This window comes from Strongylocentrotus purpuratus, unplaced genomic scaffold (genome assembly GCF_000002235.5).
Source record: "Strongylocentrotus purpuratus isolate Spur 01 unplaced genomic scaffold, Spur_5.0 spur5_scaffold_17, whole genome shotgun sequence".
NCBI classification, from domain to species: domain Eukaryota; kingdom Metazoa; phylum Echinodermata; class Echinoidea; order Camarodonta; family Strongylocentrotidae; genus Strongylocentrotus; species Strongylocentrotus purpuratus.
Window position 1 is genome coordinate 5,157,004 of NW_022145602.1, and position 18,126 is coordinate 5,175,129.

The window sequence follows — 18,126 nt, forward strand, 5'->3', positions numbered from 1 at the left end:
GTTATGTATGGACCCAAGCCGGTTTGCACCATGGATTCCAAGTATTGTAGTCCATTTATTAAAAACAGGTTATTATAATAACTCGTCCCTAGGTCCCCAGGAAGAAACATCCATACATTTAAATTTGGATATGTCAGTTAACCTGTCTACTGTGGCAAGACAATTTACTCTGGCTTATGTCCGTAGTACCCTCGATCCGTGGATTGTGTAACGTAGACAAAAAGGTGGTGGAAGCCACAGGTTAAGTGAAAAACCTTTCATCTAAAAATTCCATTTAAGAAATCCAAAAACCGCATTAGCTCTCAAATCTATTACACCATCTGTTCTGACAAATTCCGTGTAGAAGCATAATGGATTCTTTTATTCACATGCAGAGAGTCCTTTATTTTAAGCTGTGGAAGGTTGGCATGTAAGTATATCATATTGCACATACATTATCACACCTAAGCCTCTGTTTTAATTTCTTCCACTACTTCAAGTGAGTTGCTGGAGCTATTACGACTATTCAATATATTTTGCTAAATCTCCAACATCTGTCTCCTGAAGAATAGTCTTCAGTTGAGCCATATCACCACCCGTCCTTGTTTTCCACTGTGCCAAGCAAGACCTAGTAGCTCTCTGGTAGTCATTGGAAACTCGAACTAGGATCTTGTCAGCTTCGTAGTATTCGATCCCAAGATGTGTGCACAGCGATGTGTATTTCTCAGCAGGCATGCGTTTCGACAGCCTGTCTAATATTGCATCTGATTGGAGATCAAACCTGAGGAATGAAACGATTAATACGATCTTTGCAAATCGGTGGTGTAACTTCATAGTCAAAGATATGTCGCATGATGATGATCATGATATTAATAATGATAATAATAATATGATCATAATAATAATGTTAAAGAATGTTCACTTAGGGTCAGCTCATCAGCTGCAATACTATTAACACTTCGCGGGGCCCTGCTTTTATTATTACCTAGCAATTGCCAGGTACTCATTTGCACCTGGGTGGAGAGTGGCAAACGTGAATAAATGACTTGTCAAAGGACCTTTGTGACGTGGTAGGATTCCAACCCTAAATCCCTGGATTAAGAGGCAGGTTAATGAATAAGTGTACCACGAAACCTCCTGATTGTTAGTGGACTCGGAGGCGACCATAACCGCCTACTTCGCACACTTTCAAGAATGTTATCCACAACATATGCCTTCTCACATAATAAATTATATCGGGTACAAAAAGGACCACTAAATGTAACATTATCTTTTAGCGTACTAAGTACACATCTACAAAAGCGGGTACGTACGATTTCACTTCAGTGTTTCAATCCTGAACAGGTTACCCTTTTAGCATTTACTTGTTATCGGAAAATAAAGGTAAATAACATACTCTTTTGTTCGTGAACTTCCTTGGAAATTAACCTTTTCTATATCTGATTTGAAGTATGTTACTTTGGGATCACCTCTTGAAATGTTGATAACTTGAATACCTCGGCCATATAGCGAGAGAAATACATCTCTATTATGTAACGTATTAAAGTTGAAAGAAGACCTTGTTCATAACCCATGTTATGTATTATTTAAATGGAGTCTTGATATTACAATGTGAAAAACTGTGTGAAAGCAATTGGGAAAGGTTCATCATGTAGTATATATCAATTAGGGCATACTTTGGGGTTTAAGAATGATACAAATCTAACGAAATTGACGAATTCTTGGTGAATATATCATGCACTCAAGACAAAAGATTCAAAACTTTCTGCTACTTCTAGTAATATTTCAAATGAAAGGGCGTTTGAAGAGCAATCCATTTCAGGCGACATTTTTACTACGCAATTCCTCCAAACTGACGTACACAGATTAAGAAAGCTCACAATGTGCTTTTTCAATTTTCACCAGAACTCAGCCTACTCTTTCAAATCTAATATAGATCGGTTACATACCCCGATTGCTTTGACACCTCTGCTGCTTGTAAACTGGCATGCACGGGAAGGGATGCTCCTCCTGCTGCTGCTATTGTTTCCACTGTTGGTGTTGATGGCGCTCTTGTTAATGTTGTTGCTGTCATACATTTATATAAAATGAAGATAACTGTTTATAAATATGTTAATTAATTTAAAGTCAGGTCCATTTTTGTTAAAGTTTTAGGCTGGTTTTAAAACAATTGTTGCATAAAACTTAAAAGACTATTATTGATAATTGTTACTCTTTTATAGATACTTTTTTCTTCTTCTATTATTGGAGAAGTTGAGATACTGCACTCTTCCCAATGCCTCATGTACTGAAGAAATATATGAATAGCTATAACTGTTTAAACTGGCACTACTCCATTTAAGAAATACTCATGTTGAAATTTCTTCTATACTTGTGTCATGATATCGAATAGGAGAGTATTAACTGTTGAAGAAGTAAAATGTGTCACATGACACATACATCTTGAACTTTGAATACATTTATCCTTTCATGATAATGTTTGAAATACCCTATACCTCAATGAACTTTGCTTTTGTATACTGTTTATGCCTTATTCACCATAGTCGGTATTCAGTCATTCATCATGGGTTTTACGCGAAGGCTAATGCGGAATTTTTCTCGTGTTATGCTTATATAGATTATTTATGCTAAAGAATTATGTATGTAAATTTTTGCTTTGCTTGTCATAACTTAGATTTTTCTTTTGGGGGGGGGGGGGAGTATTGTTCTTCCTTTTTTTCTTCATTATATGACCAAAATATAGTATGAATTACACATTTCTATTTCTCCTAGGACCCAATTAGAACAGGCTAATTACCAGCATTAAAATTCTATCCTGTCAACATATATATTTCCTTTTTTAAACATTGTGATCGTCAATAGTTTCAAATTGAGGTGAAATTCATATTTAATAGTATCCGCAAAGTTAAGGATTGCATTTATGCTGCTACATGTAAGTAACTTATGAACTCATTAATTTTGTTAAACAAATTTTAAACGGATCAAAAGTTACTTCAAATGAAACACGTACATTATGCACATTTGTCGGTCGTAATTTTTCTCAGAAGTCAACAAAGTTACACAAGTCATTGTCTTCAAATCACGTAATTATTAGTCTTTTAGACTTTTAGATCAAAGTGTGTAGCTTAATTGTAGTCCCTCCATCATACATACCATCATATTTCAAGTCGAAATGAATCGGGGTAGGGTTAAAGGTAGACTCTGTTTGATCCAAGGTGAATTCGAGAAACCTTTGGCTTGCCCCCGACTCGAGTGGCTCCACTTCAAAGGAGAATTGTTTACTTTTAACGAGGTTCATTTCCCTTGTACCTAGTATCTATTTTAAAAGAAGAAGAAATTCAAGTAAATCTGTCGGTTAAAACATTACCACACACTCTAAATGAAACAAGAATATTTGTAAATGTTACATAAATCAAATACTCATGACTAGGTATATAAGGGAAAATAAGAAGATGAAAAAGAGATAGTTCAAGTTCATGTTCAAGTTTTATTTCCACATCTAATTTTAAAAAAACATGATACCGTATTTGGTATCATTTGAAAAGGTAGTCTGCGGTCAGTTTTACACCATTGTTTTACACGTAATGTATTGCAAGCATTATTAACGGGTTGTTATGTATTGCAAAGTAAAAAAAAACATTTGGCCTTTACTTTACGATGACGTCATCAAATTATAACATATTTGGCAGACAGTTGTCAAGGGTATGGATACATATTTGTCTGCTGAGTTTCATTGACGTAGGATCGTAAAGATCGCCATTTTTATAGCAAGTTAAAGTTATTTTGCAATTTTCTTGACAAATCACTGCAAATTTTGAGGGCAATTTTCTTAAAGTCGGTCAGTGATAGGGTATATTTTTTATTTGGCTGGAAAGGGCATATCTTGAAATATCTATATCAACAAAAGTACGGGTGTGGCCAAACGCGATGGAGCTACGGCCACAGAAAGAAAACTTCATGTATTATTTTAAATGAAGAGGACGCTACTTTTGTTTTGCGTAACTACATGTGCGTGAAATTGTAGATGGTTATGTAAAAATGATAAGATGAAAATACTGTACGAATTCGAGACAAAACCGAATTGATATGGGAAAGTTTTGGCAATTGACGGGTTTTAGGGTTTTTTTAAAGGTTTTTTAGGTTTTTCTTTTTTATAGAAGATTCTTAAAGGATTCGATTTCAGATTTGAATTTCGAGTACGAAGATGGCATTTTAAAAGCAGGTTATGCTTCGCAGATGAAAGAACATTTATTTGGCTATCTAAACGAATTTGTTAGAAGTCTGTAGAATCTAGGAAAGTTGAGACAGGAAGGAAGAAAGAACGGCCTTACAGAAATGGACAAAATGGCGCCTGGACGGTTACGCATGAGTGATTTCGGAAAACTAAGATTTAGATGACTTTAGATTAGTTTTCAGAGAGTACGCCTACGAAATGTGAAAGGAATCGGGCCAGAAAAAAATACCTAGATAGGGAAAACAAGCACTGCGTGAAAAGCGAATGGGATTTGTTGGCATAAGATCGAGAAGAAGAAGAATTCAGACCGGAAACAAGACAATGCAATAACAAATCAAAACGCGGACGAAGACAAGTCATTGACGAAAGTCGCCAATGCAATAAAATCCTTACAATTGACCATTTTCCTAATTCATTAAATTCGATTCACGTACCTTTGATAAGTGCCTCGTTATAAATTTATTCATCCAGATGTAACGAATAATACTATTTCAGTAGTCAGAATGCGAATTCGTACTTCAATTGTCGGTTGGTAGGACGAACATTAGGCTTCTGCATTGAATTTCATGACATTACAAAAATGGCCTATTTTCTTTGATAATCCTAGCTTTGAAATACAGAACGTACCTTTTTGCCAATTGTCCTTCCTTTTTCCATTGAGCCATCGAACAACGTGATATTGATATCACCACACCTCCATTCTACGAACATTTGCTGGGGCGGATAGAGCATTCTGTACTCCTTCATATTCTTGTTTGTTTTCTATTGGAGCAAAACATAATTTATGGTAAAGAAGACCAACCCCCCCCCCTCTTCAATCTCTTTCTTTATATATATATATATATATATATATATGTATATATAAAGAAAGAGAAAAAGCTAAATATATTTATATATATTATATAGGTATAAACAAATATATATTTTCTTTTTACATTTCTAGGATATAAATTACATATTTAGTATTACAAAAGGCAAATGCCCCCCTCCCCCCAGCAACTTTTTCAGTGACATCATAAAATCATAACATAGCAAGAAATGTGTTAACTTCCTTTTTTTTTTACAGAGAGACTTTTAGGGGGAATTATAATTCTATGTCTCGTTTTTGCCTTAAATTGTGTAAAATATCTGGCAGCAAATGCTGAAATTTGAGGACCCTCTTGAATGACATGTTGTTATATTTTTGACTCACTTGCTAGAATATTTGCTCCGACACACCATCCATCATCCCCCCCAACCCCCAGCGCTCTCTGTCTCACCTCAATAACATCCAAGAGATCGTCATATATGCAAAGTAGCACTAAGTGCGTGAACCCCTTCATGACAGGTGGTCGTATATATGGCGTGCACTCGACCCTCTTTCCGACGAAGTACCGTTTGATTAAGGCCACAATCCACCAATCACTGAAATGATCCACATAGAAATCCAAGTCCTTTGATCTGACGTCACAGCGTGGACAACCGTCAGTGGATGCGGGAATTCTCACGAAAGTTGTTGAGTCTATAACAACGAGAATTATAATATAAATATTCGGTCTACAAGAGACTTGTACATAAGTGTTCTTGGGGGGACAAATGCTATATTAATGGTGAAGCTATTTACATTAAATATATATAATTCAACAAATTATTGAGAGACAGCATAACGATAAGTATGCATTAACTTTTACTATGGAGTTGAACAAGGGTCATCAGCCAATTACTTTTCTTGTTCCTATTCCCCCTATTATTGTTTTTAGGGGGAGAAGAGGGGCGATGATAGGGTCATATGTCCCATGTTCCTAAAAGATCATCTTCTGGTCCATAAATAAGCTATAACTAAGTTTACTTAATTAAATAAAAATAAAATAAAAAGAGGAACCTGAAGATAACATGTATTCTACCCATTTTGAAATTTAACGATAATTTTACTTATATTCATTGTTATATTTGTATGTCAAAATTGTTTGTTTGTTACATGAAAAAGGCATTTGAGCTGCGGTAAATTGGATATGATACTTGCTCCTGCGACAATTGCTCCGCTTCAATTTCCCTCAATACACGAATCCTTAACTTTAACAATGGAGTTAAAACAACACCTGACCCTAACCAAATCAAGCAGATCTAATTTGGAACTCAATTGCTACCCAAACCAAATGCCTATAACTTTGAAGAAATAAAGATCGGAGCAATTTTTGTCGCAGGAGCTTTTGTAACGATAGTTGCCCCAGACCTTTGTTGCGGGTGTAGAAGACGATCTCTGCACGTCTTGGATTGGTGAAATGTGCATTATGGTCCAACGTGACCTTGATAGTTTCGCTGAGCTTGACTCCAGAAGGCGAGAATCTGATGCCGCATGATATTACTACTTCATTCTCTTGAAGAGTAAGTTCTTGAGGACTGTCTGTCAAAAATTCCCAGTGGACTTTCTTGCCAACTGAAAAACAAGAGGTTGGTAGAATATAGAAGTTTGTTAATTTTCTCACATGTAAAAGATTGTATAATCTACTTGACCAACATGTTTTCAAAAGTTGTACGATTATCACCACCACCAACACCACCACCACCACCAACACCCGTCAACATCATCACCACTACCACCATCATACCTCAGTCCCACCGGCAGACCTTTCAAAAGACCGACTCCAAGCTGACCTATGTTTAGCCATTGAGTGTAATGTCATCGTTTGTTCGGTTTGTCATCGGTCTGGTATCGGTCTCGTTGGTGTGATTGAGGTATCAGCATCACTGCCATCATAATCATCATCGTCACTATTATCCTACTCATTACTACAATCTTCATCCTCAGACCAAACACAACCATATGCGCACACCTAAACAAATGAAGGTGCGGTAAGTTCGTAAGTGTGCCCCAATCATTTGGCAATATTGTATCATGAGTTTACATTGTTATTCATATAATTCATGTATCATACTGTACGGTTTCATTGTATTCATTTTTTGGTACCAGTGTTATGTATCTGTTCGTGGTTGTATTTGTATTTGAAATACAACTTTTTGTTGCAATAAAGGAATACAAATAATATAATTATGGACCTGGCAAAACAAACTGTTAGACCTCAAGGCGGATGTTGAATGTTTGCAAAATGCTTGTATGCAGGACCTGCAGGTTACCTAATGTTTTGAGGGAGACCGCGTAATTTCCTGGTCTAAAGCCATTTAATAACTAACAAAAGATGTTAATTCCTTCTCTGTACAATGTACTTCTGAAACTTTTGTCTTGAATCTTTACGGAGGGTAATGGGCCCATTTCTTGACGACGAAATAATATATAACCCTTATTAGGTAAAGGAGCAGAACATTATCTGCTGATTTTAAGGCCAGGTGACAAATCAAGTCAACAGCATTTTGTCTATTTGTCCTGTTTTCATAATTTATCTTCAACCAAATTTAAAAAACGATCATACACTCACCATAACAACGCGTTTTGACGATGCAGTGTCAAGTGTCAATACTTGTTTTGGAGTTCTCTATCGAAAAATGTCTCATTGAATGGCAACGCATATCATATTTGAATAAGCCGACAATTTTGTTACCTCCACTCGCCACATTACCTTGGTTCTTGGAGGACTTATCATCTAGAAGGGGCTGGTCAATGGTTGATGTAGGCTCCTGTGTCATGGTCTGTACTCCTGAGGGCCCTTGCGCTGCTTCTTTTTTCGGAGGGAAATCTAGTCCTGTCAATCCACCTGCATTTTGGAAATGGAAAAAAGGTAATATCAAGGACTCAAGTTATTTGACACAAACCACACAGTGAAGAACATCCCATATTATGTACAAGATATTTATGTTTTTTGTATAATCTGGATCATTATCATTACTGCTGACCATACTACCATAGAACATACCCTCACCTATACGATGATATACATGGACGATTATTCATAAAGAACACTTGAACAAAGTTTGGTAGGTTTTCATACTTGGTTTACAGTCATCTGCCTGTGACCTCAGATCTTTATCAAAATAAAGTGAATCGACTAATTCTTACTTTGGAGGTGAATATATCTATGTGTTCTGGCATAAAGATATTCGCCTGCCTCAGATGCATAAAACGTATCTCACCTAAGGCGTGGTCTATTGGCTCTACAGTGTCTGTTTCATCATTTTTCGCCTTTTCCGGAAGATTGTCAAAATCGTTCTTCTCAGCCTCCGTTGTTCCTCTGTTGAAAAAATACAAATAAACAAGAATTATACATGATTGATTATGTATTCCGTACTCTTTTCACACTCATTATTATCTGAGGTGTCCACACTTTACAAGTTCTGCTTTTCAGTGGACCTCTCCATTTCCTCAAAATTTAAATGCAGTTAAATTCAAAATTTCAATTTATGTCTTCCTCAAATGTATAAATTACTATTAAGATTAGTTTATTACAAATGTAACTATTTATTTGTATACATTTTACATTGTATTCGTTATTATATATTGTATTTTGTTGGAAATGAAAAAATAAAAATAAAAATGAAATGAAATACAGTTAACCACCAGGTTATTCATATCTCTTGTAAATTTGATGTATTTGGTGTATTTTTCGTTACGTAAGAATGACAAAGAGGACTGGTTGAATTAGGGGATTTGTTAAATGCTTAGTAGATGTAAGTTTATTATGTCATATTCTCAAGAAAATACATCGGGACAAATTAATTTTTCACATATTTCAATGATGACAAAACTAATTCAATTGTTAACTGGAAATTTAATTAACGTTGAAGGTCATGTACAATGTACACATTAACGTGTAGCGAATTATCTTTCAATTTGAGAAAACCCAAGACTCCGTTTCAGATAAACACGTTACAATGAATCAAATGCTATTGTTGCTTACATGTAGCTGCTACTTAACTGATCAAATGATAGTTCTAATAGCAATAATACTTATAATTATGATGATGATGATGATTATGATGATATGTATTCCAAATCTTCACATTTGTCGCATAATGTACACTTTTATTTTATTGTCCGAACAACACAAACACGATATGATCAATTTTTAAGATTTACAATAACACTTAATGGACTTTTCCATTTTGAGAATGTCATTCCGTTACCTAATTTCAAAGGAGCAAAATGGAAATACGAATTATTTATTTGCGTTTTGATAAATCCCTGGTCTTCAGTAACATGGCTGATTAGGACAATGTCATTTTCTTAGACCTGAAAGAATCACCTAGACAAAATCATTTGTTTGATCACTTCGTCCTTGGCATATTGGATTGGTAGCTTGCCTGTCCCATCCTTCACGTCTAACTTGGCTCCATTCTCTAGAAGATAAAACACCAAGGCCTTCTCAGGAGATAGTTCGCCCTTGTAATACTCATCAGAGATCTGAAACATACAAACATATATATTCATTTCTTTTATTCGAACAGTATGTTGTCCATCAATAGACAGGTTGGATAAGCATCATACGCATAGTTTATCGCTGTCTCTTGGAATCACAGCAGTGGAAATCACTGTTTTCGTTGTAAATTTCCCTACACACACATTCGCCCACACATTGTCATACATATTTCTCGGGCCAATCACGAGTATCAGATTCCTGGAGTCACGTATAGCCTAGAAGAGCAGTATAAGTCAGTGACTCTGCCAAAACGACTCCATGTTGACTCCAGAACTGACCGATATATGGCCGTAAAGTTAATTTCTTGTTTAGACTCTCGTCGGTCTGCTGTCAATCTCATTGGTGTTGATGGGGTATTACCACAAAATACTTACAAAATACGTAAAAGGCTCAAACGTGTTTGAAATTATAGTTATTATTATAGATATTAATAGTCTCTCCTACTACTCTATCCATTCTTTCTCCCTTTCTTTTAATTCTTATTTCCCTCCTTCTTTCTCATTTGCCTCTTCTTTTATTTCCCGTTGTCTTCTCTCGTAACCCTCTCTTTCTAATTTGTTCTTTAAATCTATCAATCTCTACTTCTCAACATATCCCTTTTTTCTCTCTTTCTCTCTCTCTCTCTCTCCATTTTTATTCTCTCTGTGGGGTGAATTCAATCTATTCAAAATATTGTAATCCGCGTATTTTCAAACGACGTAGTTCCTACAATTGTTTAGTAAAATGTCGTTATTGTGATCTTAATATTTTCATATCTGTTTAATCGTTTTAAAACATATTCTTATCGATAAACCTCTCTTTAGAAATCTAGCCATCTGATTGGTTGATATTGGAGTCCTAATTTTAGCCATACCCGCCTAACGGTCAATAGTTTTTTTAAAATATGCCCAAAGGGGGCGAAAACGTTAAATGTTGCTGAGATCCCCATAGGTTCACGTGTAAAAAGTGTGTGCGAGCTCGGATACATACAATGTGTGTGCAATTTGGTCGCTTAGTGTGTGCGATTTTTTTGATTTTTTTAAATTTTTTTTTAAATTTATTTAAATACGGTGATTAAAAAACATGCTTTCAGCTTAGCATAGCTGTTTTTCAGCATGTCAGATTCCCGAATGATCGTAACATTCAAGCAACTTTCTAACGAAGATTAACAGACAATGTCACAGATTTGAGAATTCTGTGTAGATTTTTTTTTTTATAAATTCGGTATATAAAAGGTAGTTGGACTGCTTTTATATTCGAGACATGTCTGTTTTAATACTGGCTCTCGGGGACGTTGCATCCTGCCATTACCCCTCAGCGCGCCGCGGGCACTTTGAGCCTACAGAAACAGCAATGCCTCTCATAGCAGTCAATATAATATTTCTTATCATTGAACCGTTTTTTATGTAAACAAATGAATAATTTTCCACTAAAAAAAAAAGCTTGAAATAGGATGTTTATAAAAAAAACTATTTTTTTTTTAAATTCTGGTCTTGAAAGAGAACTAAAATTCTACCTTTTGTATCTCGTATGCTATAAGATAACACACGCCATTAATTGAAACATGACAGCAGACTTCAAAATTGAAAGTGAATCTAAGATGATGGCATACAGAGAAGGTCGAAATAGAATTGAACTGTGTCAATATGCGCGTGGTCAACTGGGGTTTGATAGCTGAAAAGACAGAGGACTAAGCAATATGGCGGCATGTGCACTCGAGCGTTTGACGGCCACAGCGCCTTTGACGGCCACACGTCGATATGAGTATGTGAATAGAGATGAGCGTTCTACCAATTATTTCAGTTCTTTGGGTATGACTCACCTTTCTTAGAGTGTCAGTATTTTGCACAATGTTCACGCTCTTATAGCAGAGTTTAATGGCTTCATGCAGACACGTCTGGCCGTCAGTTGACAGGACATTGAGATCAGCTCCCTCAGAAACTAACTTCTCAATGATGGACGTGTGACCGTGTTGTATGGCAAGGTGGATATCAGTTAAATCATTTTGGGCGAGCTGGATAAAGAATATACGCAGCATGAAAACTTAAACATTGTAACTCGTCTTTAAAGTACATACAAAACAGCATTGAAGTCTAACTGGTGTTTTAAGAACGTATGGTTTTTATTGGTGATACAAAATCGAGTTAGTCAAGTCTTTAAAAAAAAAAATAGGTATGCCTATGCCTAATATTTACTGAGATGAATTTCAGTACTTGTTATTCTACATACATGTATTGAATACATCAAGTTCAATTCGACATGAAGCATTTTTAAATTATTTTTACCTGGGAACGGTGGATGAATAGATCAGCGATCCTTTGGTGCTCGAGGAATGAAGACATCTGTAGAGGTGTTTGCCCCTTAATGTCTCCCGTGTCAGAAAGTGCTCCTCCTTCCAGAAGGACTTTAACGACATCAAGGTTCCCATTCTGAACAGCATTGTGTAGAGGAGTCATACCGTCATCCTTTCCCTTGTTCACCCCAGCTCCTTGACTGATCAGATATTTAGTGACATCAAGATGACCACTCTGAGCAGCACTGTGTAGTGCAGTCACACCGTCTTCATCTCCATGGTTCACCTCAGCTCCTTGACTGATCAGATATTGGGTAACATCAAGATGACCATTCTGAGCAGCACTGAGTAATGCAGTCCAGCCGTGACCATGTCTCTTGTTCACCTCAGCTCCTTGACTGATCAGATATTGGGTGATCTCAAGATGACCATTTAGAGCAGCACTGTGTAACGCAGTCCGACCGTCATCCTTTCCCTGGTTTACCTCAGCTCCTCGACTGATTAGATATTTGGAAATATCAAGATGACCATTCTGAGCAGCACTGTGTAATGCAGTCCAACCGTCGTCCTTTCCCTTGTTCACCTCAGCTCCTTGACTGATCAGATATTGGGTAATATCAAGATGACCATTCTGAGCAGCACTGTGTAATGCAGTCCAACCGTCGTCCTTTCCCTTGTTCACCTCAGCTCCTTGACTGATCAGATATTTGGTGATATCAAGATGACCATTCTGAGCAGCGTTGAGTAATGAAGTCCAACCGCCATCCTCTCCCTTGTTCACCTCAGCTCCTCGACTGATCAGATATTGGGTGATGTCAAGATGACCATTTAGAGCAGCGCTGTGTAATGCAGCCCGACTGTCATCCTTTCCCTGGTTTACCTCAGCTCCTTGACTGATCAGATATTGGGTGATGTCAAGATGACCTTTTAGAGCAGCGCTGTGTAATGCAGTCCAACCGCCGTCCTTTCCCTTGTTCACCTCAGCTCCTTGACTGATCAGATATTTGGTGATATCAAGATGACCACTCTGTGCAGCACTGTGTAATGCAGTCCGACCGTCATCCTTTCCCTGGTTTATCTCAGCTCCTCGACTGATCAGATATTTGGTGATATCAAGATGACCATTCTGAGCAGCACTGTGTAATGCAGTCCAACCGCCGTCCTTTCCCTTGTTCACCTCAGCTCCTCGACTGATCAGATATTGGGTAATATCAAGATGACCATTCCGAGCAGCACTGTGTAATGCAGTCAAACCGTCGTCCTTTCCCTTGTTCACCTCAGCTCCTTGACTGATCAGATATTGGGTAATATCAAGATGACCATTCTGAGCAGCACTGTGTAATGCAGTCCAACCGTCGTCCTTTCCCTTGTTCACCTCAGCTCCTTGACTGATCAGATATTTGGTAATATCAAGATGACCATTCTGAGCAGCCATGTGTAATGCAGTCCGACCGTCATCCTTTCCCTGGTTTATCTCAGCTCCTCGACTGATCAGATATTTGGTGATATCAAGATGACCATTCTGAGCAGCACTGTGTAATGCAGTCCAGCCGTTGTCCTTTCCCTTGTTCACCTCAGCTCCTTGACTGATCAGATATTTGGTGATATCAAGATGACCATTCTGAACAGCGTTGAGTAATGAAGTCCAACCGCCGTCCTCTCCCTTGTTCACCTCAGCTCCTCGACTGATCAGATATTGGGTGATGTCAAGATGACCATGTAGAGCAGCGCTGTGTAATGCAGTCCGACTGTCATCCTTTCCCTGGTTTACCTCAGCTCCTTGACTGATCAGATATTTGGTGATATCAAGATGACCATTCCGAGCAGCACTGTGTAATGCAGTCAAACCGTCGTCCTTTCCCTTGTTCACCTCAGCTCCTTGACTGATCAGATATTGGGTAATATCAAGATGACCATTCTGAGCAGCACTGTGTAATGCAGTCCAACCGTCGTCCTTTCCCTTGTTCACCTCAGCTCCTTGACTGATCAGATATTTGGTGATATCAAGATGACCATTCTGAGCAGCCATGTGTAATGCAGTACTACCGTCATTATCTCCCTGATTCACCTCAGCTCCTTGACTGATCAGATATTGGGTGACATCAAGATGACCATTCTGAGCAGCCATGTTTAATGCAGTCCAACCGTCGTCCTCTCCTTTCTTCACCTCAGCTCCTTGACTGATCAGATATTGGGTAGCATCAAGATGACCATTTAGAGCAGCCATGTGTAATGCAGTACTACCGTCATTATCTCCCTGATTCACCTCAGCTCCTTGACTGATCAGATATTTGGTGATATCAAGATGACCATTCTGAGCAGCCATGTGTAATGCAGTACTACCGTCATTATCTCCCTGATTCACCTCAGCTCCTTGACTGATCAGATATTGGGTGACATCAAGATGACCATTCTGAGCAGCCATGTTTAATGCAGTCCAACCGTCGTCCTCTCCTTTCTTCACCTCAGCTCCTTGACTGATCAGATATTGGGTAACATCAAGATGACCATTTAGAGCAGCCATGTGTAATGCAGTACTACCGTCATTATCTCCCTGATTCACCTCAGCTCCTTGACTGATCAGATATTGGGTGATATCAAGATGACCATTTAGAGCAGCCATGTGTAATGCAGTCCAACCGTCGTCCTCTCCCTTGTTCACCTCAGCTCCTTGACTGATCAGATATTTGGTAACATCAAGATGACCATTTAGAGCAGCCATGTGTAATGCAGTACTACCGTCATTATATCCCTGATTCACCTCAGCTCCTTGACTGATCAGATATTTGGTAACATCAAGATGACCATTCTGAGCAGCACTGTGTAATGCAGTCTTACCCTCATTATCTCTCTTATTCACCTCAGCTCCTTGACTGATCAGATATTTGGTGATATCAAGATGACCATTCTGAGCAGCACTGTGTAATGCAGTCCAACCGTTATTGTTTCCCTTGTTCACTTCTGCTCCTTGACTGATCAGATTTTTGGTGACATCAAGATGACCATTCTTAGCAGCACTGGCTAATGCAGCCCACTCATCATTATCTCCCTTCTCTATCTCATCACCTTGGGTTATGGGATACTCAATGACGGTTCTACGGTCTTTCTTCCTTGCATTATATAAACGTTTGTTTTCATCTTTGTATGTCCGGTTTATTATGTTATAACCCTTTTTGAGCAGATTTGTGACGCTTTTGATGTTACCCCTTAATCCTGCCTCGTGAAGCCGTTGATTTATGTCCTTCATACTTAAAGAAGCACCTGGTTACCAGACATCCTAATCTAGCATAGTTCCTTGTAATGATCTTCTCCTCTTTTAACGCTCGTATTCTACTTTGGTAGCAGATAGTCCCGTTGCATTCTGCATGTTACAAGCATAATCATACCCCGACTGGGGGGGGGGGGGTTCTCGCAATGTGCAGTTGTTATTTATATCGTTTTCAACAAGTTCCGAAGTCCTGTGCAGTGAACTAAATCGTAATTCAAATATCTGTAATTCCTATTCCACTGTTAGCCTTGCTCTCTCCTCTTTTATTTGTCTATTCCTTGTCAATCATCAACATTTCGATAAATATAAAGCGAGTGCATTTTTCGAACAACCTCCTTCCCTGGAAACTTTTGTTCTGTTCGTCTCTTTCGAGGAGACATACATTCACGTGAAACTACAAAGAAACATTTTCAAGGAGGAATGACGTCAAGCCCAATGAAGGAGAAACAGCCCATGTTTTACATGTTTCATGGCACAATTCGTATAAGAAGCACTAATTTGCCGCGTAATGACGTATCTCAATACAAAATAATTAAATTACTTACTATCCGTAGAGGGCGCTGATTCCTAACATTTGATAATTGAATTACTCATGAACAAAGCAAATATTAACGCTTTGTGAGGCTATGTGTTACAATGTGTGGCTATGATACGGTAAAGATACAATTTCCTGCTTTTTTATCGAACTTGAACCCGTTCAAAAATTTGGAAAATGGAACAGGTTAGAGCCAGTATAATTATGAATAAACATTAAAGTTTCACATTGACCAAGGTTTGGGTGATCAGATTAATATAGTGAGTGTTCTCAATTAATTTTCAATGATGAAAGGCCACCCATATGTGTGTGTGGTGTGTTTTTTTTTTGGGGGGAGAGGTATTATTTATTGTGATATTGAATGTAACACGCCGTCTTGCAGTTTAACGGGGATTTTTTTTTTTTTCCTCCTCCTTTTTTTTTTATTGGCCCTCTTTACTTTGAGATTAGACGGAAACTTCCTAAAGTAATTTTGTTAATGATAACGATTCCCTAATACCCTAAAAACCGCTGGATATAGATATGTACGGCGTATATCGAAAGGGTGTTGCGTTGACGAAGACATTCGAGAAAGACAGATACACCCCCCCCCCCCCCCCCCACCGGCCGGTTGTCTCGAAAGGGTGCGGTGAAAAGGACTCTTGGTAATCTTTCTTTCTTGGGTGTGTGTAGTTATGAAAAGGACTGTTGGTGTAGTCTTGAAAAAGACTGTTGGTTATCTTTCTTAGCTTATAGTTCCAAGGAGAACTATGGCCCTGGTTGGAGAGGATGTGTGGTAGGAGTGGCCCGACGTTTCGAACAGGTTGACCATCCGTCGTCAGGACGACAGGACCCATCCTCTCCAACCGGCGCTATAGTTAGAAGCCGCCCGCTAAATGACTTTTTGGTACCCTCTCTTCAAATATTTGTTAATCACTCATGCGTGAAATATGCATCATATGAGTAACATCAAATGAAAGAGGATCTAAACTTTACAAATATGTTTCATTAATAAATTATAATTGTGACTAAGTTATGATTTTAAAAAAATCAATAATTCTCGGTTTCGTTTTTTCTGGGACGCACTGTAAATTTAATACTAAAAAACTATTTTCATAGTTGCGTTCAATATATTAAACATATACATGATTATTCTGTTATTCCCTATACTTGAAACTCTTTGAAATTCTTGATATAGCTTTAAAATATCCACGTATAATATGATTGTGTCGCAACACATTTTCATTTCATATAACGTGGCATTATACATGCACGTAGTGTACTTATCATCTTAAAGGTGTTACTTTTGATGAATTATATTTTTTTCTAAAGTGTTTTTTTTTTAATGTAATAAATGTCAATTAACATATCTTATTTTGTGCGAAAATGAAATTAGGCATTTTATACATTTCATAATATTCTAATCCAAGCTACGGACTGATTTACATTTAGATCGATATATTTACACGAAATCGCAAATAAACATGTGAACAATAAGTAGTAGAGTAAATTAGGATTATTTGCATACAGGTATGTTTTATATCTCGTGTCATATTTAAAATTAACAAAGCGAAGGTTCGATTATTGAGAAAGTACGTGTGATAAATTATCGCATGTTTTGGTTATACGTTAGTCTGTGCTTCGCAATTTGAATACTTTCGAAAGAAATCATAACTACAATTTGGTTTAAGCCTAAAACTGTTTATCATGTTGACAATTTACTTGGATAAGACGTTTCTACTCTAAAATTAATACAAATGACACTGTGTCAATTATATCATTGAAACTGCAGATCACAGGTCTAGCATTTTTTTCTGAGCCACCCTGAATGAAAATAAGACCTTTACATTTTGTTTCAACCAGTGAAATCAACAGTTTAAATACAGTCCATACGTATTAGCTAGGCCGGTTAATACATAGATTTCTTTTCCAGAGAATCACGAAACAAGCATTCATGTTATTTCATCTCTCACAACCTTATTGTTTTAAAGGGATAGTTGAGTTCTGTTTTCAGACCGCAATTTCCTTCAAAGGGCATGGTTATTGCTCTGATTCGTATCTATGACATTTCTAGTGCCCTTTGAGGACCTAAAATTGCTATGAAGGTCATTTAAGACCCCAAAATGTGTGAAATTTAGCCAATCCGATCATACCAATTCAGCTTCACTTTCAAAAATATACGGTGACCGTTAATTAATTGATTAATTAATAATAACAATACATGAGCCAGATGGTTGGGCTTAATATAACCAACACGAAATAGCCGACAAAAAAGCCAACATCGGAATTAGCTGAAATCAAACGTAAAAGGCGCTATTTCGTTTTTTCAACGGCTTTTTTAAATGATGGAATATTTGTGGTGGTACACAATATTAGAAATCGTTATATTTATTGATATTTCAGTCGTCTCTGAACGGAGCATGTACCGGAGCATTAGAAAACACTTATAAAACGAGACACCTGAAGTGAAGCTACTAAACACATAAAAAGAAAAAACTAACTTAGATAGTT

The 18,126-nt window shown here is 37.4% G+C and overlaps 1 protein-coding gene across 1 annotated transcript; it reads right to left on the reverse strand.

The window, feature by feature from the left end:
* Nucleotides 1-366: 366 nt before the first annotated feature.
* On the reverse strand, nt 367-15,109 carry LOC580955 (ankyrin repeat domain-containing protein 50). The gene is made up of 15 exons (XM_030988129.1): nt 15,103-15,109; nt 14,298-14,310; nt 13,236-13,653; nt 12,714-12,718; nt 11,826-12,429; nt 11,363-11,554; nt 9,388-9,545; nt 8,279-8,376; nt 7,768-7,902; nt 6,426-6,629; nt 5,473-5,714; nt 4,841-4,975; nt 3,133-3,295; nt 1,929-2,046; nt 367-760 (listed from the first exon to the last, which is right to left on the reverse strand). Exons 1-15 carry the CDS (start codon nt 15,107-15,109, stop codon nt 502-504), a joined length of 2,751 nt encoding a protein of 916 aa, XP_030843989.1. The 3' UTR covers nt 367-501.
* Nucleotides 15,110-18,126: the final 3,017 nt, after the last annotated feature.

Bases quoted from the DNA above. Each gene is read 5' to 3' on its own strand.
- LOC580955 (XM_030988129.1), bottom strand. The intron at 4,976-5,472 runs GTGAGACAGAGA...TTGCTCCAATAG, and splicing joins ATCTCTTGGATGTTATTGAG to AAAACAAACAAGAATATGAA. The intron at 3,296-4,840 runs GTACGTTCTGTA...CTTTTAAAATAG, and splicing joins GAAGGACAATTGGCAAAAAG to ATACTAGGTACAAGGGAAAT.